The following is a 27,709-nucleotide window of genomic DNA, read 5'->3' on the forward strand; positions in this document are numbered from 1 at the left end:
TTATACAGTACAAGATGATCCTCTTGATAAGTCTGGTTAGCGTCTGTCACCGTACCAAGTTATTGCAATATTATTGATTATATTCTCTATGTTGTACATCACATCCCCACGATTTATTTACTTTATGAAAGGAAGTTTTACCTCTTACTTTCCCTCACCTGTTTCACTGACCCCCCTGTCTTCCTCCCCTCTGGCAACCACCAGTTTGTTCTCGGCATATATGTCTGTCTGTCTGTCTGTGTATATGTATATATGTATGTATGTGTATGTGTGTGTGTGTGTGTGTGTGTGTGTGTATATCTCTCACATCTTCCTTATCCATTCATCTACTGATGGACACTTAGGTTGCTTCCATGTCGTGACTATTGTAAATAACGCTACAGTAAACATAGGGATGCATATATCTTTTCGAATAAGTGTTTTTTTTGTTTGTTTTTGTTTTTGTTTTTTTAAGGGAAAAATTCCCACAGGTAGAATTGCTGATAGTTCTATTTTTAATTTTTTGAGGAACCTCCATACTGTTTTCCATAGTGGCCTTACCAATTTACATTACCACCGATAGTGCGTAAAGGTTCTCTTTTCTCCACATCCTCTCTAGCCCTTTTATTTCTTTTCTTTTTGGTGATAACTGTTCTGACCAGTGTGAGGTGGCATCTTATTATGGTTTTGATTTGCATTTTCCTGATGATTAGTGATATTGGGCATCTGTTCATGTGCCTGTTGGCCATCTGTATGTCTTTGGAAAAATGTCTATTCAGGTCTTCTACCCATTTTTCAGTAGGGTTGTTTACTTTTTTGATGTTGAGTTCTGTGAGTTCTTTGTACATTTTGGATATTAACACCTTATCAGATGTATCATTTGCAAATCTCTTCTCCCATTCAGTAGGTGGCCTTTTTGCTTTGTTTTTGGTTTCCTTTGCTCTACAAAAGCTGCTTAGTTTGCTGTAGTTCCATTTGTTTATTTTTGCTTTTGCTTCCCTTGCCTAAGGAGACACATCCAAAAAAATATTGCTACAACCAGTGTCAAAGACTGTACTGCCTGTGTTTTCTTCTAGGAGTTTTATGCTTTCTGGTCTTACATTTAAGCGTTTTATCCATTTGAGTTTATTTTTATATATGGTGTGAGAAAGTAGTCCAGTTTCATTCTTTTGCATATAGCTGCCCAGTTTTCTCAACACCATTGATTAAAGAGGCTGTCTTTTCTCCATTGTATATTCTTACCTCCTTTGGTAGGTTAGTTGATTGTGTAAGCATGGATTCATTTATGGACACTATTCTATTGCACTGATCTATGTGTCTGTTTTTGTGCCAGTACCATCCTGTTTTGATTACTGTAGTAATCAAATTACTGTACTTTGCAGTATAGTTTGAAATCAGGGAGTGTGATACCTCCAGCTTTGCTCTTCTTTCTCAAGATTATTTTGGCTTTTTGGAGTCTTTTGTGTTTTCATACAAACTTTAGAATTATTTGTTCTAGTTCTGTGAAAAATTCCATTGGTATTTTGATAGGGATTGCATTGAACCCTTGGTAGATTACCTTGGGTAGTATGGTCATTTTAACAATATTAATTCTTCCAATTTGTGAGCAGCATACATCTTTCCATTTGTGTGTGTTGTCTTCAGTGTCTTACAGTTTTCCAAGTACAAGTCTTTTACCTTAAAAGTTCTGATACGCAGTAGCTGTTATTCAACTCTTGCTTCACGATATCCTTATTTGCATTGCATATTGTTTCCTGAAAAATATTGCCTTTCATATTTCTGATTTGCTTTGGCACAGTGGTTACAAAGGCAAAACTTGGTGCTTCTCATCTTCTTTTATAATTTCAATTTCTCCTGTGGCCCAGTAGGGGACATATAAAACACCAGTATTTACTAATTTGTCCTGACCAGTGGAAACTGTGAATAAACACAGCCACTTTCTTTTGCAAATATATTTAGCCAAAAAAATTCTATAGCAAGCTTAGTTTTGCCAGGCACGTTTATCATAGGTTTGTGATTTAGTTGTTTTTGGGAGAGGATATTTGACCCAGAGTTGGGAGCAGAGAGCTTTCATGAGGGTGGAAGGTAGATACAGAGTGCGAAATTCTTCTCAGCTCTTCCTCAGTTTAAAATGTGTTTTCTCAGTTTTGCCTAAAATCTGATGAGGTCCTAAGAACATATGAAATACTTATTTTGAAAAGTCAGTGGCAAATAGAATTTCAAAAATACTCTATGCCACTCCTTCCTGGGTATTCCCATGCCTTCTTTCTTTGTATTCTATTAGCATTTGTAATTGAGTGTACTAAAGAAACCACCCATGTCTTGACTATGAGTAAATCTGGTAGTGTTTTTTGGTATCTTGACTTAAGAAAAAACTTGACACTATTAAAAATATTTTTTATTAGCACATATATGGTAAGGCTTGAAATACATACATACATACATATATATATATATATATATATGAAAACATGACTTACAAAAATGTTTGACAAGAGTATTTGAAAGATGGGCTAAATGTCTTCCAGCCAGTTAATAGCAGAGAAAGAACTGAGCTTTGATAACTCACAAGCCAGCAACCATATCCCGTATCTGCACATATGAAATTTGTTTTTCAGAAAATATGATGTGTAAATTTTCATTTTATGTGTAATTTCTCACTCATTACTGTAAATTTTAGATTTTCTTTTTATCAAGTCCAGTTGCTTTCTAAGAAAACTGCTTTTCTCTGCTCCTAGGGAATAAAGTGTGTTGCCAGCTGGGGGTATTTGTGTGCATTTGTCTTTTCCCAGACATCCTAGATTTTTTTCCCATACCATTGAACAGGGGAAGTTTCTGGCAACTTATGCCACTATCTAGATTCCCTCTGTAGAGTTTACTTAAACATATTCTAACACCAGAACACTAGGCTCATTAAGTGGCTTAGCTAATCTTCATATAAAACATATTTAAGATGTATCTTATATCATCCTCAAAATGCTATCAGAGAAAAATTACATTTTTTGCTGCGATGTACAGAGTTTATATCTGCTTTCCTTTGAAATGCCATGAAATAAATCAGTGGGGGATTTCTTAAGTAATTTTTTGGGTGTCTGCTTATCCTGCTTCTTCAAATCAGAGAAGACTTGACTTTTTCACTACAAACAGGCCTCTAATCCTTTATCAGACTGTGCCTGCTTTTAAGTTGGTCTTTAATGACCCTGTTGAAAAAAATTGCATAATATGCCAACTTAATTCTTGTGTTTAGAAGAAGGAAGATGCCCCTGTGAATTGTCGTGATTGCTTCCTGTTTTCCTTACTGCTATTTAAAGTGCTATATTAACTGACCAGACTATTGATTATAAATTTAAACCTTCTATTTTGATGGGATAAGATTAAATAATGTATTATTTTTTCTTTCATGGTACAAAAACAAGCATGGAAACTTACATTTTAGTTTTATTATTGTACTAAATTGAATAGTAATGCCTAGAGATGATGATACTTATTATCGTGGACATTGCTTCTTATTCATTTTTCTTTATTATGTAATTGAAGATTACAATATGCATGCACAGACTTTATTTGAAAGGAGGTGGGAATTCACAAAGTATCTGTGCTCTCTTGTGTTATATTTCCCCTTTTGGGTTTGGAAGTTTCTGAGTCACGCTGAGCTCTTAATGGGATATGCAATTTCTTACATAAGATTTCTCTAAATGGCTGGCATAGAAAGAAATAAATAATGGGGTCCAGGCATACGTTTACAGCTGACAATAGCAGAGAGAATTCTTTCACATAGAACAGGATTTCTTTTGACTGGCAGCTGTAATGGGTTTCTGTTTGGCTCCGAGTGTAGGGGATTCTGGCAACATGGTAAGGTACAAAACAGACAAAAAACACGAACATGATGCTGAATATATTGCGGCTAGATTTCCTCTTGACCGAGATGGAATTCTTTCTGGACTTAAGGTGGGACTTAAAGATTTTCCTCGTGATAGCAGTGTAGAAAATGACTAAGGAAAGAAACACAATCCAGAAGATGGCTACAAAGATGTAGTTGGAGGCTTTGTGCCACTTGAGGCCCAGTTCATTCTTAAGGTCCATGCATTTAACGCGTGTGGCCTTCCTGGCGCTCCGGTTGGTCAGGATCATGTTGGGAATGGCAAGCAGCAGCGTGAGGCTCCACACCAGCACCGACAGGACTTTGCTGTAGTTCACGGACTGGATGAACGAAGTCAAAAGAGGCTTCACGATTTTATAATATCTGTCAAAGCCGACGAGCCCAAAGAACATTATGCTGACATACATGTTGACATAGAAGAGCACGGCCGAGACCCTGCACACAAACACGTTCAGCTGCCAGGGGCCGAGGCCCGAGTCTCCCAGGATCTTGAAAGGAAAAGTCAGGCTCATCAGGAAGTCACTGACGACAATGTTTTTGAGATAGACGATGAAACTCTTGGAGCTGGGCACGTAGAAGAATATCCACCCGGACACGCCGTTGAGCAGGATCCCGGCCACGAAGACCACGAAGTACAGCACGGGGATGATTTGCTGGATTATGAGGGTGTTCCGGGGGCAGGACCCCTCTGCAGGTGGGGCAGTGGTGGCATTCATCGTTTGGTAACTTCTGAAGGCGAGGCCTGGAAGGTGATGTGAAATAGTCACTCAAAGGGCAGTCACGACCTTCGAGTCATTTGCCGAGAAATAAATAAAGGAAAGGGCAAGAACTTGCCACGCCCAGCAAGTTCTTGAAACTAAGTTTTTGCTGTGTATATTCCTTAGGTACCTGTCCCTTCCTCCCTTTCACCTTCCCGTCCTTCCTTTTGAAAAGGGAAGAATGGAGTAGACAGATGACAGGAAAGAAAATTTAGAGAAGCAGGACAGTCTGAGAACTGAGGTAATCATGGAGACCAGCGTTTCCCTAAAACGATAAAGGTTCCTGTACAACTCTAAAGTTCCAGGAATACTCATTTAAATATAGTCTCAAAGGTAATAAAGCTATAAAAACAGAGAATCTGTTTCATTTTATTCACAACTCTTTAATATATTAGGTTTAAGAGCTATTGACACAGACCCTACTTTTTAGAAAGCCTACCCTATGTATATTTTAGACATAGGACTATGTCTTACAAGCATACACGTCCAACTATAACTGGTATTTTTGGTATAGGATTATGGGTACCTTTCAAAATTGAGATATTCTGTGGTTTTTTTCCCATTTAAAAACTGATTTGCATTATTTTTATAAATTAGAAAACAAACAAAAATGATAGAAAGACGTTAAACATTCTGAGAAATGCTCCCCAAAGTACATTCTAGATCTGTACTGTCCAAATGGTAGCCACTAGCCATATGTGGCTGTAGAGGTCTTGAAATTGGGGCCAGTCCAGATTGAGATGTGATGGAAAATGCACAATGAATTTTGCAGACTGAGTACACAGAAAATAATGTAAAATATCTCAATATTTTTAATATTGATTATATGTTGAAATATTTTAGGAATATCCCACTAAATAAAATATATTATTAATCTTAATTTCACTTAATTTTACTTTTTTTAAGAATATGGCTACTGGAAAAATTTTAAATTACATATGCGGCTTGCATCATATTTTTATTGGACGACACTGCCCTAGGTATTACCCAGAACCTTCTTTTATTAGAGAATCCTGTATAGTCTTCACTGATGTTGGACATAATGATTTATGGCACAAGGAAGATTAGAACTCTTTTGAAAGATTATTTGATACATCTTAGAAAATGTCTACTGCCCATCTTATCTGTAATGTCAACATCCTGCTTAACCCTTCATCGGTTGGTCCTTGCCCTCAGGATAAAGTCCTAACTCTTTAACCCTGAGCTACCAGAAGTCCCATCTTGGTCTGATCCCTACTAATTCTACCTCCAGTGATGAGTTCCTGCTGTTATGAACCCTTCTTCCTCATGGGTTCTGTGATTTCTCTCACCTTGGACCTTTGCACAAACTTTCATTTGTGTGGAAGACTCTTTCGCTACCTTCTTGGTTGGCTAACTTCTCTTCATCCTTGAGGCCTCAGCTTGGATGCCACTTTCTTTAGGAAACTTTGCCCTCCCAAGCCTTGGTTGGGGTGGATTGGGTGTGAGGTCCCTTGTATGTGTGCTCATAGTTCTGTGCCTTTCTTCTGTCATAGCACTTGTCTCTCTAGCTGTTTGTTTTTTGTTTCCTCTACTACTGTAAGCTCCTTCAGAGGAGAGAGACCATGTCATTTTTGTTTTTTTTTTTTAACCATTGTATTCCTAGCATTACATTTAGGACATTAGATATTTAAAATATTTGTGAAATAATGAATATGCAATCTGGGAATATAAGACATGAGTCCCTGCTCTTAAGAAATTTACATCTAGTCAGGGATCATGGGAAAGAAAGATTGTGGAGAACAGTGGGTTCCTTGAGGACAGAGAATTTGTCTTGTTCATCTTTGTATCTCTGGTGCCAAGCGTGGTGCTTTATACACAGTCAGTGAAGGGCTGTGTCAGTAAAATTAAGGAAGTGTGAGAAAGTAGAATTTGGAAATGTGGAATATGAAATTCAGTCACATTGCAAATAAAAAAAAAAATCACACATGCAAACTTTGTGTGCTGCTTCCCCCAAAAGAATATGTTGCTTCTGTGTACTCTTCCTGCAAGCATATGGCAAAACTAGTTACATTTCTAGCAATTGATTTTGCCTGTCCTTGGGCTTCCTTTGAAAGGAAATCTAATCCCCTGCCCACTTGGCTCTGATCATAATCGGTTTGTTTGTAGGTCCTCTGTGGCCTGTTTCATATTTTAGATGGTAAGTGAAGGGCCCATGTTGTCTATTTTTAACTGTCCACTGTGGCAAAGAGTCTGTGTTTAGTAAATAATTGGTCTTGTCCCCTGATAGTAAGGTGCAGCTTAATCTAAGAGCCAGTCTCACAGAGCTCAAGAGAATGCTCCCAGGGGTCCCGGTGCTGGGGACACAGCCCCTCAGTCAGTGCGGTGCGGGGATCATGATATGTATTCAGTAATTGTTGGATTCACTGGAGTTTAAAATATAAAATTTTTTAAAAAGCAGATGTTAGTACATTTTAAAGTAGAGAGAAATATTAGCTATATAATATACAACTAAATACTGAAATAGTGAAGAATTTCCAGAAATGATTTAATGAGTACCCAATTTCTCTCTTTATAGAAAAATTATAGAAGCCACTGTATATAGTAATAGTGAAGAATTTCCCAGAAATGATTTAGTGAGAGCCACCATTTCTTTCCTTTCCTTCTAGAAATCTGTATAAAGACATTTTCTCAGAATCTCGTGACTTTTGTCCTTTTGCACTGCAATATGTCTGAATGTAGCCTGATGCCATGGGTCCACGACTATGCTCTCTGGTTCCTCAGAGTGTCAAGAATCTGAGCATATATGCTTTGCCATGCACCTCATGCCTCCTCCCTTCCTCACTTTGAGGTTGATGGAAGGGGCTAGCTGACCCAGGTAAACTTCTAGAGCCAGAGTGCCTTCTGAAATGAAATGAGTACTCAAGGCTTGCTTGGGTCCTTCCCTCCAAACGTCTTCTTGCTATTTTGGGCTGTTTTTAAGCAATGGCAGATCAGAGTCTCCGTTTGAGACGTGTTGACTGGGGGAAGAAGCAGGGCATCACTGCTGCTCGCGCTGCTGTCTGGATGGATACAGCAGAGGCCAATTAAAGGGGCATTCTACGTAGGTAACGAGCTAATGGTAAATCCGAGACAATTTTAGTGGTAATGTTCACGCTTTTAAGTCTGTTTTTCTTGAGCAGTAGTGTTGATGGCAGGGCACTGTGACCTCCAGGTACATAATTTATCGTATTTGGTCCTGGTGTCTCAGAGTGTGGCAGCCTTTTCTACAGTGATGGATCAAGAGATGTGTGGAAAAGGGGCTATCTTAAGGTATCTGCAGCAAGTGAGGCCAGTTATATATCGAGACCAAACGGCAGGAATACATGTTAGATGAAAAATAGGACAAGCTGATAACAGAGACATGTATCGCTTTGACCTTGTAACACCTGTCCAGTCTCCTCTCCTTGTCTTTAGTATAGAGGTGATTTAATATCCCGATAGAGACCTACTAAAACTGCAAATCAGTTCACAGATGGAGGAAATGGTAACGTACGGATGCTGATTTTATACGGTAACGTAAAAATAAATAAGAACCAAATAAATCAGAAAGAAAGAATGTCTTGATGTGGCCCAGCAACCCTCCATTCCCTGCCCCAGGCTCTCAGCTGATTTACTATTTCTAAGCAGCTTGTCCCAGCCCATCAAAGACAAGAGACAGGCAAAGGGGGAGAAAGAAAGAGGAAAAGCACCTCTGGATGATGATCAACCGAAATAAGGGACATTCTGTGGAGCCAGTTTGTGGAAGTGTAGCCAGCCCTGCCCATGGAAGTTACTTCTGAGATTACCTCTGAATTTCTATAGTGAAAGTGGTCATTATGTTAACCTTGAGGCTTCAGGGAACATAAGCACAGCTCCCTGAATTCTTGAGACTTCATTTAAGAAGAATTTCAAGGGGCTTCCCTGGTGGCACAGTGGTTAAGAATCTGCCTGCCAATGCAAGGGACACGGGTTCGAGCCCTGGCCTGGGAATATCCCACGTGCTGCGGAGCAACTAAGCCCATGTGCCACAACTACTGAGCCTGAGCTCTACAGCTCGCAAGCCACAACTACTGAGCCCACGTGCCACAACTACTGAAGCCTGCGCGCCTAGAGCCCGTGCTCCGCAACAAGAGAAGCCACAACAGTGAGAAGCCTGCACACTGCAACAAAGAGTAGCCCAGGCTCGCCGCAACTAGAGAAACCCCATGCACAGCACCAAAGACCCAACACAGCCAAAAATAATATAAATAAATAAATAAATAAATAAATTTATAAAAAAAAAAATTAAAAAAAAAAGAAGGATTTCAAGATAAACCATAATGGGGGGGAAAATATATACAAACACACACACATAAAAGAAGAATGTGTGTGTGTATGTGTGTATATATATGTGTATATATATATATATATATATATACAGCTGAATCACTTTGCAGTATAGCAGTAATTAACACAACATTGTAAATCAGCTATACTTCAATTAGAAAAAAATATTATAAGGCTTCAGCTTCTCTTAGGTGGAAATCTTCCTTGTTCCACAAATCCAGGTAAAGGAGAATGGAATGACTTGAAACGTTTTAGTCTATATAAACCATCACTTTGGATCTTTGGTCACATAATGGTGGAATGGATCTATGAGACCAAAAGACAGCCATTAATGTGTAATAGGAGCCTATGAATTGCTTTCTCTCATCTTTTTTTGCACAGCTAGAATATCAGTGGCAAAGTTTCATTTTAATCCAGATAGTGAGTGCTGTTGTTCCTAGTGAAATGTTAGGTCTCAGGGTCGGGCTGCATTAGTATTTTCAGGTTGTAGAGTATTGCATATAACCTCAGGGCTCTCTCTTTGGGCAGAACTTAGTTGATAACAGGGCCAGACAAGGCGATGCTCACTCCACTCCAGAAATACATTCATCTTAATAAAAACATGCTGAGTTCATTACTCATCCTCTGTGTAATTACACACAATGACCCATTTTTCTCTGAAAATGGACCACCTTCCACTGTTCTGTGTGCTGTAATTCTACTTTCTCTGAAGAAGAGAAGTTATTCCTTCATAATATTTTGATGAAATTAACAAAGCTCTTGATAATACTAAAGAATTTGTTCACTTACGTTTTAAAATTTTTGTCTAATATGAGGTTTCCTTTCAATGAAGTAATTTAGCCCAGTGAGTGCTTGTCATCTTGAAGTGGCCAAGGTGCTTCTTCCCTAATGATCCTGTATTGTAGGAGAAAAACGAAGATTTAATTAAGTTAAATAAACGCCAGAATGTTTTTATTGAAGAAGTATGTGTGGTAGCAGTGCACTTGCTTTTTAAATACAGCTTGTATAATTTTGAAATATTTCAACATGCGCTTTTGTTGTTGCTTTACTGAGCTTCGTTTTGGTTGTCACTATTGACGATTACTGATGTGATGTAAACCCTGGTGGGAACCTTATAAACTCTTTACTTGAGAGGATTGCACATGAAGTGTTTTTAGTTATTGGTTTCTTTCTTTTTTTTTTCTCCCCCCCTTTATGGGTTTGGTTGCTCAAATCAGCTCATTTAAATTACTGAAGTTAACAATTGACCATTTTGCCAGGAAATCATAGGCAGGCTTTTTTTGTTTTCTGTCGTTTTTTTTTTTTTTTTAAACCTTTTACCATTGACATTCTGGGTTAGATAATTATTTGTCGTGAGGACTGTCCTCTGCATTGTAGGATGTTTAGCAGCATTCTTGGCTTCTATCTATTAGGGGCCAATAGTATCATCTCCCTAAGTTGTGAACAAAATGTCCTCTGGGAGGCCCGATTGCCCCTGGTTGATAACCACTGGTCTACTTACGCATGGACTTTGCCAAGATAACATCTGAAAGCTATATTGTATGATAGGAAGAGGATAGGTTTGGCAGAATGGTGGTTGGATTTGGTTCTGCCTTGGTCTAGGTTGTCACCTTTCTGAATTCTTTAAGGCAACCCTTCTCAGACTTTAACGCGCATACATATTTCCCAGGGCTCCTGCTAAAATGAAGACTCAAGATTCCATAGGTCTGGAGTTGGGTGTAATGTTGATGCTGCTATCCCAACGAGTACTCCTTGAAGAGCAAGTTTTTTTTTGTTTTTTGTTTTTTTGTTTTAAAGACTCTGTACATAGGGGACTTTAATAAATATTTGGTGAGGAGGGTAAAAAAACAACCTTATTTTTCTTTGCTGTAGTTGGGACTTGAGGTAGGAAAAAGTTACATTAAAAGGAGCCTGAAATCTAAGACTTTACTTAGAGTTTACTCATTATAAATTTCATCATAATAATCTCATCCTTCTAGTCTGGAAATATAAATAGATATTTTATGGAGAACCAGTGGTAAAAAAAAAAAAACGTATTTACCTAGAATAGCCCTAAAAGGTCATGAAGTTCTCTTTAGAAACAAAACAAAGAGATTTAGTTCTCTGTGGTGGAATATAATATTTGATCCAGGTCAGTACTGAGCATGTTCTGGTCAGGAATGATATCTTCTAACTTCAGGACAGTGCTTACTCCCGGTGAAGGAAGGAGGAGAAAGGGATGCCATAGGGTGGTTGGACTTTAGCTGTATTTGTGGTATTTCATCTCTTAAATTCTGAAACAATGATGCCTAAATATTACTGTCAATTAACACTGGGCGATTAGGTGTATTGGTGTTAACCAACATTAGATTCTGTACTTTTGTGTACTTGAAATAGTTCATAATTAGAAAACAAAAATGTATATGGAGGGACTTCCCTGGTGGCGCAGTGGTTAAAGAATCCACCTGCCAGTGCAGGGGACATGGGTTCGAGCCCTGGTCCGGGAAGATCCCACATGCTGCGGAGCAACTAAGCCCATGTGCCACAACTGCTGAGCCTGCGCTCTAGAGCCCGCGAGCCATAACTACTGAAGCCCGCGTACCTAGAGCCCGTGCTCTGCAGCAAAGGAAGCCACCACAATGAGAAGCCTGCACACCACAGCGAAGAGTAGCCCCTGGCTCGCCACAACTAGAGAAAGCCCGTGCGCAGCAACGAAGACCTAAGGCAGCCAAAAATAAATAAATAAATTTATTTTAAAAAATTTATTTACCTAGAATAGCCCTAAAATGTCATGAAGTTCTCTTTAGAAACAAAACAAAGAGATTTAGTTCTCTGTGGTGGAATATTATATTTGATCCAGGTCAGTACTGAGCATGTTCTGGTCAGGAATGATATCTTCTAACTTCAGAACAGTGCTTACTCCCGGTGAAGGAAGGAGGAGAAAGGGATGCCATAGGGTGGTTGGACTTTAGCTGTATTTGTGGTATTTCATCTCTTAAATTCTGAAACAATGATGCCTAAATATTACTATCAATTAACACTGGACGATTAGGTGTATTGGTGTTAACCAACATTAGTTTCTGTACTTTTGTGTACTTGAAATAGTTCATAATTAGAAAACAAAAATGTATATGGAGGGACTTCCCTGGTGGCGCAGTGGTTAAAGAATCCACCTGCCAATGCAGGGGACGTGCGTGGGTTCGAGCCCTGGTCCGGGAAGATCCCACATGCTGCGGAGCAACTAAGCCCGTGCGCCACAACTACTGAGCCTGTGCTCTAGAGCCCACGAGCCACAACTACTGAGTCTGCATGCCACAACTAGTGAAGCCCACGTGCCTAGAGCCCATGCTCTGCAACAAGGGAAGCCACCGCAATGAGACGCCTGCGCACCGCAACGAAGAGTAGCCCTTGGCTCGCCTCAACTAGAGAAAGCCCACGCGCAGCAACGAAGACCCAACACAGCCAAAAATAAATAAATAAATTTATTTTTAAAAATTCAATAAAAAGAATGTATTTGGAGAATGAATTGCTTTCAAATCACTCTTTAATCAGTACCCACCTATGATGAGCATTTTCCTTCCTGTTCTTTGTTCAGTTCTTATCTAACGACAGTCTGACAATTCCTTCTCTGTCCTTACAGTCCAAACATCAAAAGCTTTGATCCAAGGTGCCCCAAGATCTTTTCATATGAGATAAATATTTGTTTTCTAGATGATTCTTCTAACAGTAGAATGTAGTATAGATGTGTGTAATCATTGTGTACATTTCTAAACTTACTAAAGCCATTTTCTTATTATTGCTGCTTTTATCTCCCTTGCAGTAATGTGTGACTTTTTTTTTTTTTTTTCTCTTTGTGGTGCCAGTATGTGATATCCTAGATGGTTTCCAGAACAGTCGTAAGGGTTGAATAGAAGGAGAATTTATATATGGGCTACTTATTCAGTCTTGTAGTCATATTTTATAACATTTTATGTTATTAAATGCTTTATAACATACTTTATATTTTAAAAATATTTTATACTATTGAATAGTATTAATTAATTCTTAAGTCTGTCATCAGGCTTCTGGCCTTTCTTATTCTATGGTCGGTTGAATATTTTAGAATTTCTTGCATCCTCACTCTTGGTCCTGCCTCTCTTTCCCGACATTGTGACTCCTTAGGAGTGGGTCAACAGAGTCCCCTGCTTCTAGGTCATAGACCTGTTCAAGGGGAAGTCTCTTTAAGCATGCCAGTTTATTTCATAGAAGGGGGTCAAAGGGGAGGGAGGGAGTGTTGGGCAGAGAGAGCTATCGGGCACATGCACCAAGACACATGAGAGGACAGCACAGCAGGGGGGACACGGATTGCCCAAGCTCTTGAGTACCATGATAGAGCCTTGCCAATCTGTTACTGTTATCACCATTTTGCAGATGAGGAAACTGATGCTGAAAATGGTTAAGTTAACTCATCAAAGGCGAATTGGGCAGCTAATATGTGGCCAGACGGTATTCAAATTTATGTCTATTCATCTCCAAGCCAGGTCTCCTCTACTCCTGAGGGAACTCGGGGCAAGCATGTTTTGTTTGTGTTCATGAGTATGTGCATGCATTGCAGGCCCTTCAGCATTTTTCTAGAGTATTGTTTTTAGGAATCACTTATGCAGTATTTTTTTTGAGGGAAGGTGGACATGTGCGTGTGAGTTTGTGAGTATGTCCTTTTTGATCTAGGTGTTAAAGGTCTGCAAGGTGTGGATGCCTTCAGCTTCTCCAGTTAGTCTCTGGGTGCCACTGCATACAGAACCTCCGTAACGGGTAGTGAGTTAGTATGGACGGTAAGCTGATAATGATGCCCAAACCTAGTGTTTTACTTTTAATTCCAACCACTTCCCTTAAAATACTTTTAGCAGAACTCATAGCAAAGTGCAAGAAAGACTGGCACCTCCTCGAACCTGGGTCAGTCTTCACATCGTGTGGTGATGCAAGCAGATCACGGGAGCTGGGGGAGGAGGGCGAGGTGTGGCACAGGTGCCAAACTTCTGGGGCCGTGGAAATGGCTACCCATCCTAGCCTCCGTACCAGGAGTGCATCTGGATTGTCAGGTTAGATTTTGGGGGATTTTCCACCTACAGTCTTTGGTATAGCCCAGGGTTTCTCACCCTTGGCACTACTGACATTTTGTTGAGTTCCAGTTCTTTGTGGGTGAGTGGTCTGGTGCATCGTAAGATGTTTAGCTGCATCCCTGGCCCTATCCACTAGGTGCCAGCAGCACCCATGACTTGAGACAACGAAAAATGTCTCCAGACATTTTTTTTAAATGTTCCCAAGTTGAGAACTACTGAAGTAGCCCCTTAATGGTAGTTGTATTTGGTATCATTTTGATATAGGAATAGAATTTTGTCAGCTCTCTCATTGGTGCTAAACCTTAACTGTAGGTTGAGTAACTCAGCAGCGATTAAGTAATTCATATGCTTAGGTCTCGGAATGTGAAGTGGGCTTTCTTTACAGCTCTGTTGGAATAATGGGCAGACAGTGCAGTATAATGGTTAAAAGCATGCATGTTGGATGTAGTGGACCTTGGTTAGAAATATGGCTCAATTTCTTAATAGCTGTGATATTAGAATAGTTACAGAGTGCCTCCACGTTTCTGTCTTTACATCTCTAAAATGAGAGGGTAGTAGTTGCTACCTCATAAGGTTTCTATTCCTATAAGAATCAAATACCTGGTGCCTGGCAGTGTATGACTCAGAGGAAACGTTGGGGGTTCAGGGAGTGACTCAGCTGACAATAGGCGAATCGGAGGTCTCTGGGACTCTCAGCCGGCCAGGACTTCCCCTGGGTCAGGCTCCCACGGTGTGCCCTACCTCCCCACATTTATTTGAGGTTGATGTTCTTGTGCACTGACACGCAGGGCTGCAGTGTGCTCCAAACCTCCTCTGGAGTCTGACCCAGCAGTGCTTGCCTGGGGGAAAGCTGGGGGAAGGCTGTTCTTATGGTCCCCCGGTTCTTGTCACAGGAAGCGGCACTCAGCAGTAGGGAGTACGAGTGAAGTCCAGAGCATTTCATGCACTTACTTGGCAGTCCACACAGGCCTGCATTTTTGATGCGAGTGATGGAAAGCTGTGAAACTCCTGTCTTCAGAGTTTTGGGAACTGATTCCTTTCTCTATCTGGAATTAGATTGAGCTGTTAGGATTCCTGACTTATTTTTTTTCCAGCCTGTTCTTCTGCAGCATTGTTTTGGAATATGTGGTTCTATTCCCTGGGGTGAGGCAAAGAAATGAACCTCTGACCTCTTTTTGCTTTACTGAGACCGTGTTTGCGTTTCTCAATCAGGCGTGCAGTACTCAGATCTTCAGATCTTGGGGCTTAGGGCCTTAACGCATATCCCTTTGCCAGGGGGCTGGGGAACAGATTTTCATTTGTGAGGAGCCAATGACTTTACTTAGCTAAATATCAACCAGGTATATGTTTGTTCAAGATTCAGGCTTGCATATTCCAAAGGAAAAGAATATAAATATCCGGGACTTTAGATGGGAGTGGAAATACTACAGAGAAGTGATTCTCATACACTTTAAAGCCTAAAATTTATGTACTTCCTACCTGTTGGAGGAATCAGTAACCTTTGATGCAATAAAATATATTGTTACACTCACTTATGAATTGGGAACTTCTTTAAATGAGTTTGTATTTTATTAAACACAGCATATGACAATGAAGCAACTACATTCATTTCAAAATGAGTAGGACTTAAATGTGAAAGATGCATTTTTATGCAGCTTAAAGATGGTGCTCAGAGTGCGTATGGAAAGAAAGACCTTTGCTTTTTATGAGTCCGAGGCCCATCCCAATGGGATCCATTGTTGAATGTAAGTGTCCTCTTTAGATCAATCCATTGGTGATTGTTTCACTTTTCATATGGATTTCAATATGAGTCAGTCATATATGTTTTGAGAATGCTATCTTACATCTTGCCGTGCTCTATGGGAGCTATTAGATGCCATTTCATTATTGCCTCAGAGGTAATGTCCGCATGTACAGAATCTGATAATAAGAAGTGCTCCTTTCCATCTGTACCATGAATTGAATTTCATGCTCATGACCTGCTTGGACCAGGACCAGCTTTATTTTACTCCATGGCGGGGTTTTTTTTTTTTTTTTTTCTTTTTTTAATTGCAGCCTACACTGACTTCCTTTCTAATCTTTCTTCGTACATTGTTGCTTTCCTCTTTTGTATTTTCAGGCTCTCTCTCAGTCTAGAGGCTACTTTCCTTCAAGGTATAAACCTCCACAAGTTCTCAATAAAATTTGTAGTTCTTGAAGTCGTGATAACCTAATAGCTATAAACTTGCTCAAGCCATTTCCAACTTTAAATAACAAAAGTAAAAATCCTCTGTAGGTGGAAAAGTAGCAATCCCCAGTATCAATGAGATTATCTTGTTTCTAAGTATCACTACCCATTAACAGGAACCAAGGCTCCTTGGGGAAATGACTGATTTCAAATCAGGCACAGGGAAAGGTGAGTTGATACCTTGCAGGCAAAAAACAAGGAAGTGCTCAGACCAATGAGGAAGTGTTAAGGGGTGGGGGGGGGAAGGACATGGGAGCTGACTTGGTGGCACTTCTAAATTCAACAGTTTGGATATCAATAAGAAGGACAGTAATAGATGAAAATACTTTTAAAAACAAACCAAATTCAAGAGTTGATAGTGATATTAAAAATACAGATGAAAAAGGGAGGATGAAGACAGGGACAAGCTCTTCTTTGTAGCAGAATGTCAGCTAGAAAAGGTAGAAGGAGGGCTTCCCTGGTGGCGCAGTGGTTGAGAATCTGCCTGCTAATGCAGGGGACACGGGCTCAAGCCCTGGCCTGGGAGGATCCCACATGCCGCGGAGCAACTAGGCCCGTGAGCCACAACTACTGAGCCTGCGCGTCTGGAGCCTGTGCTCCGCAACGAGAGGCCACGATAGAGAGAGGCCCGCGCACCGCGATTGAAGAGTGGCCCCCGCTTGCCGCAACTAGAGAAAGCCCTCGCACAGAAACGAAGACCCAACACAGCCAAAATAAATAAATAAATTAATTAATTAATTAAAAAAAAAAAAGAAAAGGTAGAAGGAATGATAGAATTAGAAAGTCAACAGTTTTCAACCTCAGTGTAATAACTGATTCAGGCAACAGTCTTCAGTGTTTGTGAAAAGTCTCTTAGCGAAAGGTTGTAGGAGAACAGGATGTTCCAATCTAAAAGCATCACTCACAGATCATTTAGAATAACAAAGAAAAAAAGGGTACCTTTTCGTCTGACAGTCACTGAATGATTGAACTTACCAAAAACGGGATAATTCGATATTTTGCCTCTCAATATGACTCAGTTAGATGTACACAACCTACCTTGTCGAAAAGCTAATCATGGATAAACAATTGGACAAATTCAGAACATGGATCATTCTATAAAACAACAACCCAGACTCTGTAAATAAATCAATGTCATGAAAAGCAAACAAACATGATGGGGTGGGAGGGAGCAGTTCTAGATCAAAAGAGGCCAAAGAGAAATAATGTGCTGTGTGAGCTGTGATCGGTGACTGGGGGCAGTGGAGGGTAGCACTATAGAAATTATTTTAGGACGCTTGTGTGAATCTGAATACAGACTGTATATTAGATGGTGTTATTGAATTGTCTTAATTTTTCTAGGTATGGTAATGGCATGGTTAAGTAGGAGAATATTCTTAATCTTCAGAGATGCATATTGAAGTATTTAGGAGGGAAGGGTCATGGTTTTGTGCAACTTATATTCAAAATGGTTTAGTAAAAGAAATGTAGTAGATAATTTAGTAAAAGAAATGTGTGTATATATGTGTGTATACATGTACTTTTCTGCTGGTATATATAACTACATATGTATACACGTGTATATATATATGCATACGTATATGTATGTACTGTATGTGTGTGTATTCGTTTTGAGGGAAGGGTCCCTAGCTCAGTGCCTGGCACATAGCAAATGCATAACAGTCCCTTAGACTTCTCTGCTACCCTCCTTACCTTTTCTTCTCAGTCACCTCTGGGAGCTTCTCTGCCTGTCCTTAAATTGGTGTTTCTTATTCTATTCCTGGCCATCTTCTTTTCTCATTCTCCCCATTCTTCTAAGCCAAAATAATCTTTGTTAAGAACATTGCTTAAAACTGTCATCTGTAAGACAAACTTTTCCTTTCATCTATCACTTATGCTTTTGGCTCCTATTATCAGGATAGTGTTCTTGGTGTTGGGAATCCTGCCCTTTTAGAGCCCAGAGTCTGGTGGTTCTGGCCTCTGAGCAGCCTCTTCGCCCCTCTCCGCCCTGAGCACCTCCATTTCCTGCAGCCCTGGGTCTCCCACAGCCCCGGACGTTGCAGATCCTGGCTGCTTCACCTCCAGAGCTCCCACTGTGTCTTGTCATCTCTTTCACTCTCATCACATTGTACAGCAATAACTGCCATTCGTTGGGAACTTTACCTGGTACCAGACACAGGCAATGGTAATTGCTTTTAAAAATACCCTTTCTTTTTAATGGAATATTTGACACTTTGAAAAGAATTTATGCAGAGAAACTAAAGCACAACAAAAAGAACACAGCGCTGACTTGAGAGCCGGAACCTCACCAGTACTCCAGCTTCTCCCTCCTCACTCCTCCCTGGGCTGTGCCTTCCTCCACTGAGAGGGAATCCTGACCTGAATTTTGTGTTTCTTATTTCCTGCCTTTAAACATAAATGATTTTAAATCTATATGAACATAGATTCCATTATAAAAATTGTTCATAGTTCATGGTGTATGTAGTGTTCCAGGACTTTTTTTTATCCCCAGCTCAGCATTATGTTTCTAAAGGAATTGGAAAGTTTGGAAAAGGAATTGGAAATAGTTGGAAAAGATGAAGGTCCACTCACCCTATAGCTGAGCATTTTAATTCCTAAGTATATGCCCTAGAAGTCTCTCTTCCAGAAGCATACCAAGTATGTATGAGAATATCCATGTACAAGGATGCTCATAGAAATACTGTAATGGCAAAAATGTAGAAATAGCTCAACTGATTATTGACAGGAAAAAGGATTAAAAAAATTTAGTGAACTTTTGTGCAGCACTGAAAATGAACGAACTACAGCTATGCACTTTTAAATCCTCCAGTAGACCTGATAAGACAGAAGTAATCTCATATTATAGTTAAGGAAACTGAAATCTAGACAGCTTGAGTAACTTGTCCAAGGTGTAAGAACTAGTGTATTGTAGAACTGAGATGTGGGTGCAGGTCAGTGTCATTCTAAAGCCTTAACTACGAGGGAATATTGTTTCCTGTTGACAAGTCTTATTTTTATTAGCTTGTCTTTTCTACTGCATGGAGGGAGAGCTTTGTATTTTCATCTAGCTCAGCAAATAGTTCATAGTAGAAGTTGTATGAATTTCTGATGAATGATCTAAAACATTGTTATTTTACATAGGACGAAAGCTGTGTAAGGGAGCTTAGTGGCTTGAACAAGTTCTGAGATGGTAACCAGAGCACCTACAATCGAAACCCAACTCTTTTCAAGCCCCCAGTGGCTGTAGCATCTTACCTGTATGTTCTTACCTTGGTTACATGCCTCCCCTCTAGTAGGTGGCTAGGAGAGGCCTGGCAGATATAATGTCAGCATAACTTGGATTATTACTACCCCATGTTCCTTATCCAGGGGCCACAGTTGCTCTCCAGGGCCAACAGAGGCCTCTCGTCAGCTGTGTGGCTTTTTTACCTATAACATGAATCTGCCCAGCCTGCAGCAGCAAAAGTGCCAGCAAGCTTTCGTCTATCTCTCGAATGTCCCTGACATGGTCAGCCTGTGGGAAAGTGCAGGTATGTTTGTGTGTATGGGGTAGGGGTGTAGAGAAGGCAAAGTAGCAGATATTTGTTGCCTTTGGCAAGTAAGCCAGTACGTGTCACAAAACATTATCGCGCTGCTTAGTTTTTTGGCCCAGTGAAACAAAAATTGAAAAGAAAAGCAAAACTTAACTGCCTAGCTATCCCCTTGAGCTTTTCCTTGCCTGCCATCCAGCGCTGGACAAAGCTCTGAGCAGGTACATGCTTTTTCTCTGTCCCAGATAAATCGTGAAAGGCTTCTGTTCCTTTGTAAACTGGCGGGGGGTCTTGGCAAAGGTCTACAAGCATGACCAAACAGGTTTTGTCAAGCAATGCGTAGGAGTAGTAGGAATACCCAGGTGAATTTGCTTTCACGCTGTCACCACGGGGATGTTGATGCCCACTTCTAGAAAGGTGAACCTCACTGGGGCAGAGGTGCTCGGAGCCCTGGCCTCTGTCTGTGGCGTTGTCTGTCTCTAGCATCTTACCGTGGCTGCCTCATATTGGTCTCTGTTCAAGCGTCACCTTCTCAGGGAGGCCTTCCCAGTTTACGGCACCTGACACAGCCAGGCGCCTAGCCAGCGCTCTACAGCCCCTCACCATGTTTTGTTTTCTTCAGAGTGGTCTTCGTTATTTAAAGTAGTATTTATTTTTCAATTTATTTCCTCCATCATCCCTCCCCCCCCCCCCCCCCCCCCCAATCCTACTACGCCATGAAGGTAACCTTCATGAGAACAGAACTTATTTCTCTTGTTCACTGTTAAATTAGTGCCTGGCATATAGTAGATGTTCAATAGATAGTTATTGAATTTATGAATGAATCTATCTGTACAACTTTGGTCAAATTAAGGACTTGATTTACTTAACTGTCAAATGATGAGTCTCTTCAGGACCTCAGAGTTTTACAGTTTCTATGTGTGTAACAGGTTAAAATGTGTAGATATCTTTTAAAATCGTTGGTGCATAAAATTGGATTCACCATAGTCTTATAAAACCATATGGCATATTCTTATCACGCAAGGTTCATGCAAGGTTGACTCTATTTTGTTATTCTTAATTACGTTAATAATTTCCCTCAAACTCAATAACCAAAACAAAAGCCAAGACTTTGACAATTATAAGCTGCATGTAACTGAATTCTCTTTCTTCCCACATGCCGTCTCTCTGGCCACCATACACCCTGAGCCCCATTTTTTTCCTTCTCTCGCGGTTTTGTTTTAAATTGTTTTGTTACATCTGTATGTATTCCTAAAAGTGTGTTGTATGTATATGTGTGTATGAAATTGTGATTTTAAAAGAAACATATGTAATCATTTAGTGATTTAGATCATTTAGATTTAGATACCACATGTTGTCCGTGCTGATGAGCATTGTTGCCGTAATTCATGTGTTTTGGTGACTGTAAACATTCCATCGTCTGAGCATGCCACGGTTCATTCATTCAATTTCCTATGTTTGGGATGTTTCCAGGTTTTTGCCCTTCTGAACCATGCCAAGGTATATATCCTTGATGAACATGTGAAAGAGTGTCTTGTGTGTATAAATAGAGGATTTAAATTGCTGGATCATAGGTATATGAATGTTAAACTATAGGAAATAATGCCAAACTATTTTCCAAAGTGGTTGCAAATCCTCTGTGGATACACATCTTCTTCAACGTTTCCTATTCTCGGATATAAAATTTTTTGCTTATGAAATGTTACTACATTGTGGTCCTGATTTACATTTCCACGATCACAGTGATATGGGCATCTCTTCATATGATAATTGGTTATTTCCATGAAATGTCTAGTCATATCTATTGCTCATTTTTCTTTTGGGTTGTTTGTACTATTATTGATTTGTAGAAATCCTTCAAATATTGTTGATACCTGCTTTGTTGGGTATATGTATGGTGAATAGCATCTCCCAGATTGTAACTTGTCCGTTTTCCTTTAAAAGTATATTTTGATAAACAAAAGTTACTAATTTTAGTATATTCAAATTATCAATTTTTTCCCCCGAATTAGTGCTTTTTTGTATCAAAAGAAAATTTTCCTATGTTAAAGTCTAAGATAACGGTTCTTACAATATGGTCTGTGGAACCATGGAGTCCTTGACACTCTTTAAGGGGGCCATGAGGTCAGCCCATTTTCAAAAGAATACTAACATGTTGTTTGCCTTTTTCACTCACTGTGCTGACATCTGTAGTAATGGTGCAAAAGCCACAATGTGTAAAACAAACCTGCTGGTACTTGAGCACAAATGAAGGCCATGTACCCAACTGTCTGTCCTGTAGTCATTGCCTACCTTACGTCCATGCAATCTTAGTAAACCAACAAAAAAACAACAACACAAAAAATAAAAAGCTAAGTTAACTTTACAGTGACTGTGTTGAAGTAATACATATTGTCCATTTGATTAAAGCGTGTGTCTTAAATATTTCACGTGACATTATAGGAATGGTTCACAAAGCACTTCTGCTGTATATGATGGTTGTCTAGAGGAACAACACTTGAGTAAGTTGCGAGTTGAATTAGCTGCTTTCTTTATGGAATGCCATTTTTACTGGAACGAATGATACATAAACTATAGCAGTTCGTACTTGAGTATTTGGCAGACATTTTCTCAAAATTGAATGAACTGAGCCTTCAAGTCAAGGAAAACAAATAGCATTACTTTCCAGTACTTAGAATGAAATCAGTGCCACTATTAATACTAATTTTTGATACTATATAATGAAAAGTATCTATACGTCAAAATTCTGGATGCATGTACCTCTCCAAATGACCAAGGATTATATGGTATAAAATCTAGCAGGGGTAAAAGATTTCTTCCAAGACCAAGTTACGCTAAAGGATTTTAATGTAACAGAAATATTCATTGATATGAATTTAGTTTCTACTTTGCAAACAGCCTTTAAGAAACTGCCACTGTTTGAGTTTTGGTGTGGTACCAAAGAAGAAAATCCAGAAGGCTACTAAAATACTTCTTGTCATGTTATGTATCTGTGTGAGACTAGATTTTCTTCTGTTTACTTTAACTAAAAATACATTTTGAAACTGATCCAATGCAGAAGTGGATATGAGAATTTAACTGTCTTAGGCCAGATGTTAAAGAGATAAGCAAAAATGTAGGATAATGCCACTTTTCTAACTAAAACTTTTGGGGGGAAATATAATTATTTTTCACAGAAATGTGTTATTCATGTTAACATTTGATGCTATTTTGAAAGCGAATTAAAAATAAATATTTTATGAATTTCAGAATTTAAATTTCTAATATAGTAAAGATTGCTAGGTATAACAACATAAAAGCTCTTTGGGCTTCTCGGTAGTGTTGAAGGGATCATGAGACCAGAAGTTTGACAATTCTTGGCTAAAATATATTTTGCTCTATTTTCTAATAAGGTTTTTTGGGGGTTAGTTTGCTTATTTTAATATGTCAGCTCTTAATCCATCCAATATGTGGCCTGTCTGTAAATACCAAAAAAAAAAAAAAAAAAAAAGACACCAGACCTTTATGAAGAGTGATTAAATGAAAAATGTGCATAACTTCCATCTCTCACTGTAACTCCTACACATCAGATATCTTTCATTTCTTTCTTTTTTAAGGTTTTTGGTAAGGTTGTCTATTTGGTTATCCATCCATCCACCAAACATATGAATTAAGCAAATAATACCTCTCATGTCTTCCTCCCACCCCTTTCTGTATGGGACCACGACCTGTGGGGCTCATGGGCCCTGACCCAGATCTCCACACTCCCTAGCTGTCAGGCCTACTGTTCTGGCCTGGAGGGACCGGCCTCTTTGTTTACAGTGGTCACTGATGGTTAGTTGGCACTCATTAGACGTGTTGACAGGTACTCACTACTTGGGTACTGACATGGTGCCCAGTTTTCTGTTGGAATGACAGGAGGTAAATTGGGAGAAGTATTCATTTCCCCTTATTTTATGAGTTCTTATTTGGCTCCATGAGTGTCAGAATCAACTCAAGAAATTTCCTGTGGGATTTGGGATTTTACTCTTGCCAGTACTACCTCTAACTTAATAAGTTACTAGCAAGGAAGAGGGAGGAATTCCATTTTTACTGAGTAACTCTAAAGGTGCCGGGTATTAGCATGTCTCAGTTAATATCTTAGTAGCTCTTTGGGGTGACAGATGGAACAGAGGTAGATCAAAGAGGCAAAGGAGCTAAAAAACAAAACAAAATGTAGCTCAAGCTCAGAGTAGATTCAAATTCAGCTGTTTGTCTGCAAAGTGCCTGCTTTTTCGACCAGGTAAAATTACCTCTCTGAAAACTTGAGTCCCAATAATATTGACCGTTTCATACAATGTGATTATTGCCATTATTGTGTAAATACCTAGTTAAGGGGCAGAGCAGTCCTGTATACTTTTGCATCTCCAGCTTTTATTTGTGTATAAATCACAATTTTTATTGGACACATTTATCTCCTTAGATCAGAGACAGGATGGGGTAGGTGAAAGGGCATTGGATTTGAGGCCAGATGACTTTTTCCTTTAAATTCAATCCTTGGTCTTTATTAGCTGTGTCATCCTATTTGAATCACTGAACCTCTCTGGACCCCAGTTTCCTAATCAGTAAAACAGAGCCAATGATAGAAGTTCTTTCCCAGTGTAATTTGGCTGCTGGAAACACCCAGTTTTGATAACAGAATCTGTGCAAAGGCTTTAAAAGCAGAGGAGGACATATGGGGATAATTAGACATACTAGGTCTCACTAGCATATAAAAATTATGTAAATTATTATTTTTGATGTTTCCCTCACCCTTCGACTTCCGGGGCTACCTTTTAAGACTGTTTTCTTTTTTATTAGGATGAGTCATAAAATTGCTGATATTTGACTATTTTTTATCTGCAGAAAATGTCCATTTCATACAGTTAGGTTAATGCTGATACATTTAAAATAGTTTTTAGTAAAATTACACATGAACAGTTAAAATAAAATCTATATAGTTGCACCAGAGGGCATAGGGCAAAAAGTAAAGAAGGCTAGATCTTGGTTATGTTTTACAAACCAAACTTTTACTCTGGATATTTCTTTCTCATGCTATCTGATGGCACATGTGAATCCCTAGTAGCCAGTGAAATGTTTTGTGTTGAAGAAGCACTGAAGGCCATGAAGCATCTTCCCCAGAATGGGTGGGTCTGATATCGAGAGCTGGCCCGAATGGAGGAAAGAGGAGTTAGTTGCAAATGCCAGTCTCTTCATTTTAATTATGTTAAGTGTGAGATCTACCTAAATGTCTAAATGTCTATACTGTGTATAAATAGATAAGATTTTCTCCTGTGAATGCTTTCTTTAAGCGGGGAGAACTGGCAGGGAAGTGGTAGGTATAAAAATGAATGAGAGAAGACTTAAAGAGGTTGCCGTTTCTCCATTTAGAGAGTAATTTATTAAGAAGGACGTCACAACTTATAACAAATACTAAATTTAGTGATTTTTAAAATTTTCGTTGGCAGGGGGGGGAGCTGTTTGTCGTTGGTCAATTATTCTCTAAACCTCCGCCTTCTTTCAGTTGCAATGTTCTTACAATTTCTCCAGTAAATGGGGCTCTTTAAAGAAAGATATTTTCTTTTTGGCTGGGAAATAAACTGGAACGGATTCTAAGCACAAATTAAGTTTTAAAATTATCTATTAGTTTAGCACAAATTAGGTTTTAAAATTATCTATTAGTTTAGGTTCTATGGAATTTACTACTCAAATTTCTAGAAAAACAAGCAATAGAAGTTCCACAGGTTACGTACCTTGTCCCTGCCATCCACAAATTAAACTTAAAATGCTACCAATGATTGATATTTAAGTGTTATGTGAAATCTCAGAGGAAGAAATCAGAAGTTAAGAATCAAGGACATGAAAATCAAAACTTACAAGACATTAATAAAAGCTAGAACAGCACCTATGAGGCTTCTTTAATTCCTGTTTTCTCCTTTGAAAATCAATTGTGACTCACCGTGAAATCCACACCAGTAGCCCGGGCATTTACTGTTTCAGAGAAGATTTAAAATGCTTCCTCGCATGAAGTGTTTCACTTTGGTTTCAGTTTTTAGTGAGATTGTATCCTTTTGTGCTCTTAAACCAAACCTTCTGTTTTTCCCTCCAGCATTTTAGTTCTTTATGGGACTCCCTCAGCTCTGAGGGATTACATCATAACCCAGCTGTATTTGTACCCTTCACCATATCCAAAACTGATTTTAACTCACTAGCCACATACACACAACACTGTCTTATATTTTACAAGCAATAAGATAACAAATTGTTTAAAATAGGAATTTCCGAAAGCCTATGCATGAACTCATGAAAGAAAATTGTGCTTCATGAAATTAAAAAGAACATTTACAGAGAAAAGTTAATTGGACTTAGTTTAGTGTTGAACCTGGAAAAGTCAAATCTCACCTGCAAATCTGTCACTCTGTTCATTCAAAAAAAGAATTTAGGACGTTATGAGCACAACAAGCCGTCTTACAATGGAATCACAAATATTTATTCTTTAAATAAACCCAGCATTGGATGGGCTTTTCTTACTTACCAATTTATCCAGTCTCTTATGGTCTCTGAAGGCGAGATTGGATCAACCACTGAGTGTTAACATCTGATGTTGAGGGAAATCTACTTTGCTTTCTGCCTGGACTGCTGGTGTTGACCAGTGGGAAATGCTGCATTAGCTCTCAAACCAAAACATTTAAAGTGCTCCATGAAATGTTGACATCTCGCCAAAGGCTTGAATGTCAAGTACCACAGATGTCCAGTCCTCTTTGGAGCCCAGCTGTACTCTGTGCTTCTGTGAGTTGAATCTGATTTGTGCTTAGGGTGACAAACGATCCAGGCTTGACCAAATAGTAGCTGGTATGAAACTGGGTACTGAGAGAGAGGAGAGAGCGACCCGGTAAGCGAGAGCTCCAGCCAGCAGGAGGCTGGATCTTTCCCATGCCTGCCCATGACCTCTGCCTGTGACGCTGTTGTAAGAATAGCTTCTGTACTTATTGGGAAGTATTTTCAAGTTGTAGTTCACACGGCTTCACCAACTCCTTGAAAATCGTTGGAAAACCAGAAAAAATAGTTGAGAGTAAACCAGACCAGAACATTTCTCACTTTCAGGGGAAGGAGTGGGGAGGCTGTGTAAGTAACATGTTCACCGGCACGTCTTGACCAGCAAAGGGCAAGATCATTATCAAATGAGATGAGAGATTGAAAGGACCCCAAAGCTCTCTCATGTGGACTTGGGTGATTTTCCTCTCTAGCCTCACCCTGTTCTGGGTGTGGGGGGAGGACAGACACGTGATGCCTGCTGGTGCCCGGCCTACTCCAGGTGTTATCCTCACATATTCCCAACCTGGATTTCGTGCTGTTGGGTCTCCTAATCTTTCTTCAGGTTTCCCTCTCCTCTTAAATTTGGTTTTGGAGCGCCCTGTTTGACCCTAATTTCTGGATTGTTTGCTTATTTAACAAATTGTTGCTGGGATCATTTACTTTTCTTACATAGTCCTCTGGATTAATGCAGTCATAATGCATCTCTTGGAGGAAGAGCCCAAGTCTCCCATACTCTGTCTACTTTATTTATTTATTTATTTTTGGGGGCATTTTTGGATAATTTTTTTTTTCATTGGAGTATAATTGCTTTACAATGGTGTGTTAGTTTCTGCTTTATAACAAAGTGAATCAGCTATACATATACATATATCCCCATATCTCCTCCCTCTTGCATCTCCCTCCCACCCTCCCTATCCCACCCCTCTAGGTGGACACAAAGCACCGAGCTGATCTCCCTGTGCTATGCGGCTGCTTCCCACTAGCTATCTATTTTACATTTGGTAGTGTATATATGTCCATGCCACGCTATCACTTTGTCCCAGCTTACCCTTCCCCCTGCCAGTATCCTCAAGTCCATTTTCTAGTAGGTCTGCATCTTTATTCCCGTCTTGCCACTAGGTTCTTCTGACTATTTTTTTCTTCTTTTTTTTAGATTCCAT

General features: G+C 39.5%; 2 protein-coding genes across 3 annotated transcripts in view; one reads left to right on the top strand and one right to left on the bottom strand.

Annotated features, from left to right (window-relative positions):
• The window catches only part of MED12L (mediator complex subunit 12L), a 319,598-nt gene that overhangs the window by 110,481 nt on the left and 181,408 nt on the right, over nucleotides 1–27,709 (top strand). The window lies entirely within an intron of this gene.
• P2RY14 (purinergic receptor P2Y14) lies at nucleotides 1,600–27,319 on the bottom strand. Its single transcript, XM_036851031.1, has 3 exons — nucleotides 26,269–27,319; nucleotides 9,712–9,816; nucleotides 1,600–4,601 (listed from the first exon to the last, which is right to left on the bottom strand). The coding sequence occupies exon 3, from the start codon at nucleotides 4,573–4,575 to the stop codon at nucleotides 3,562–3,564; it is 1,014 nt and encodes a 337-aa protein (XP_036706926.1). The 5' UTR covers nucleotides 4,576–4,601; nucleotides 9,712–9,816; nucleotides 26,269–27,319; the 3' UTR covers nucleotides 1,600–3,561.

Source organism: Balaenoptera musculus, chromosome 4 (genome assembly GCF_009873245.2).
Source record: "Balaenoptera musculus isolate JJ_BM4_2016_0621 chromosome 4, mBalMus1.pri.v3, whole genome shotgun sequence".
NCBI classification, from domain to species: domain Eukaryota; kingdom Metazoa; phylum Chordata; class Mammalia; order Artiodactyla; family Balaenopteridae; genus Balaenoptera; species Balaenoptera musculus.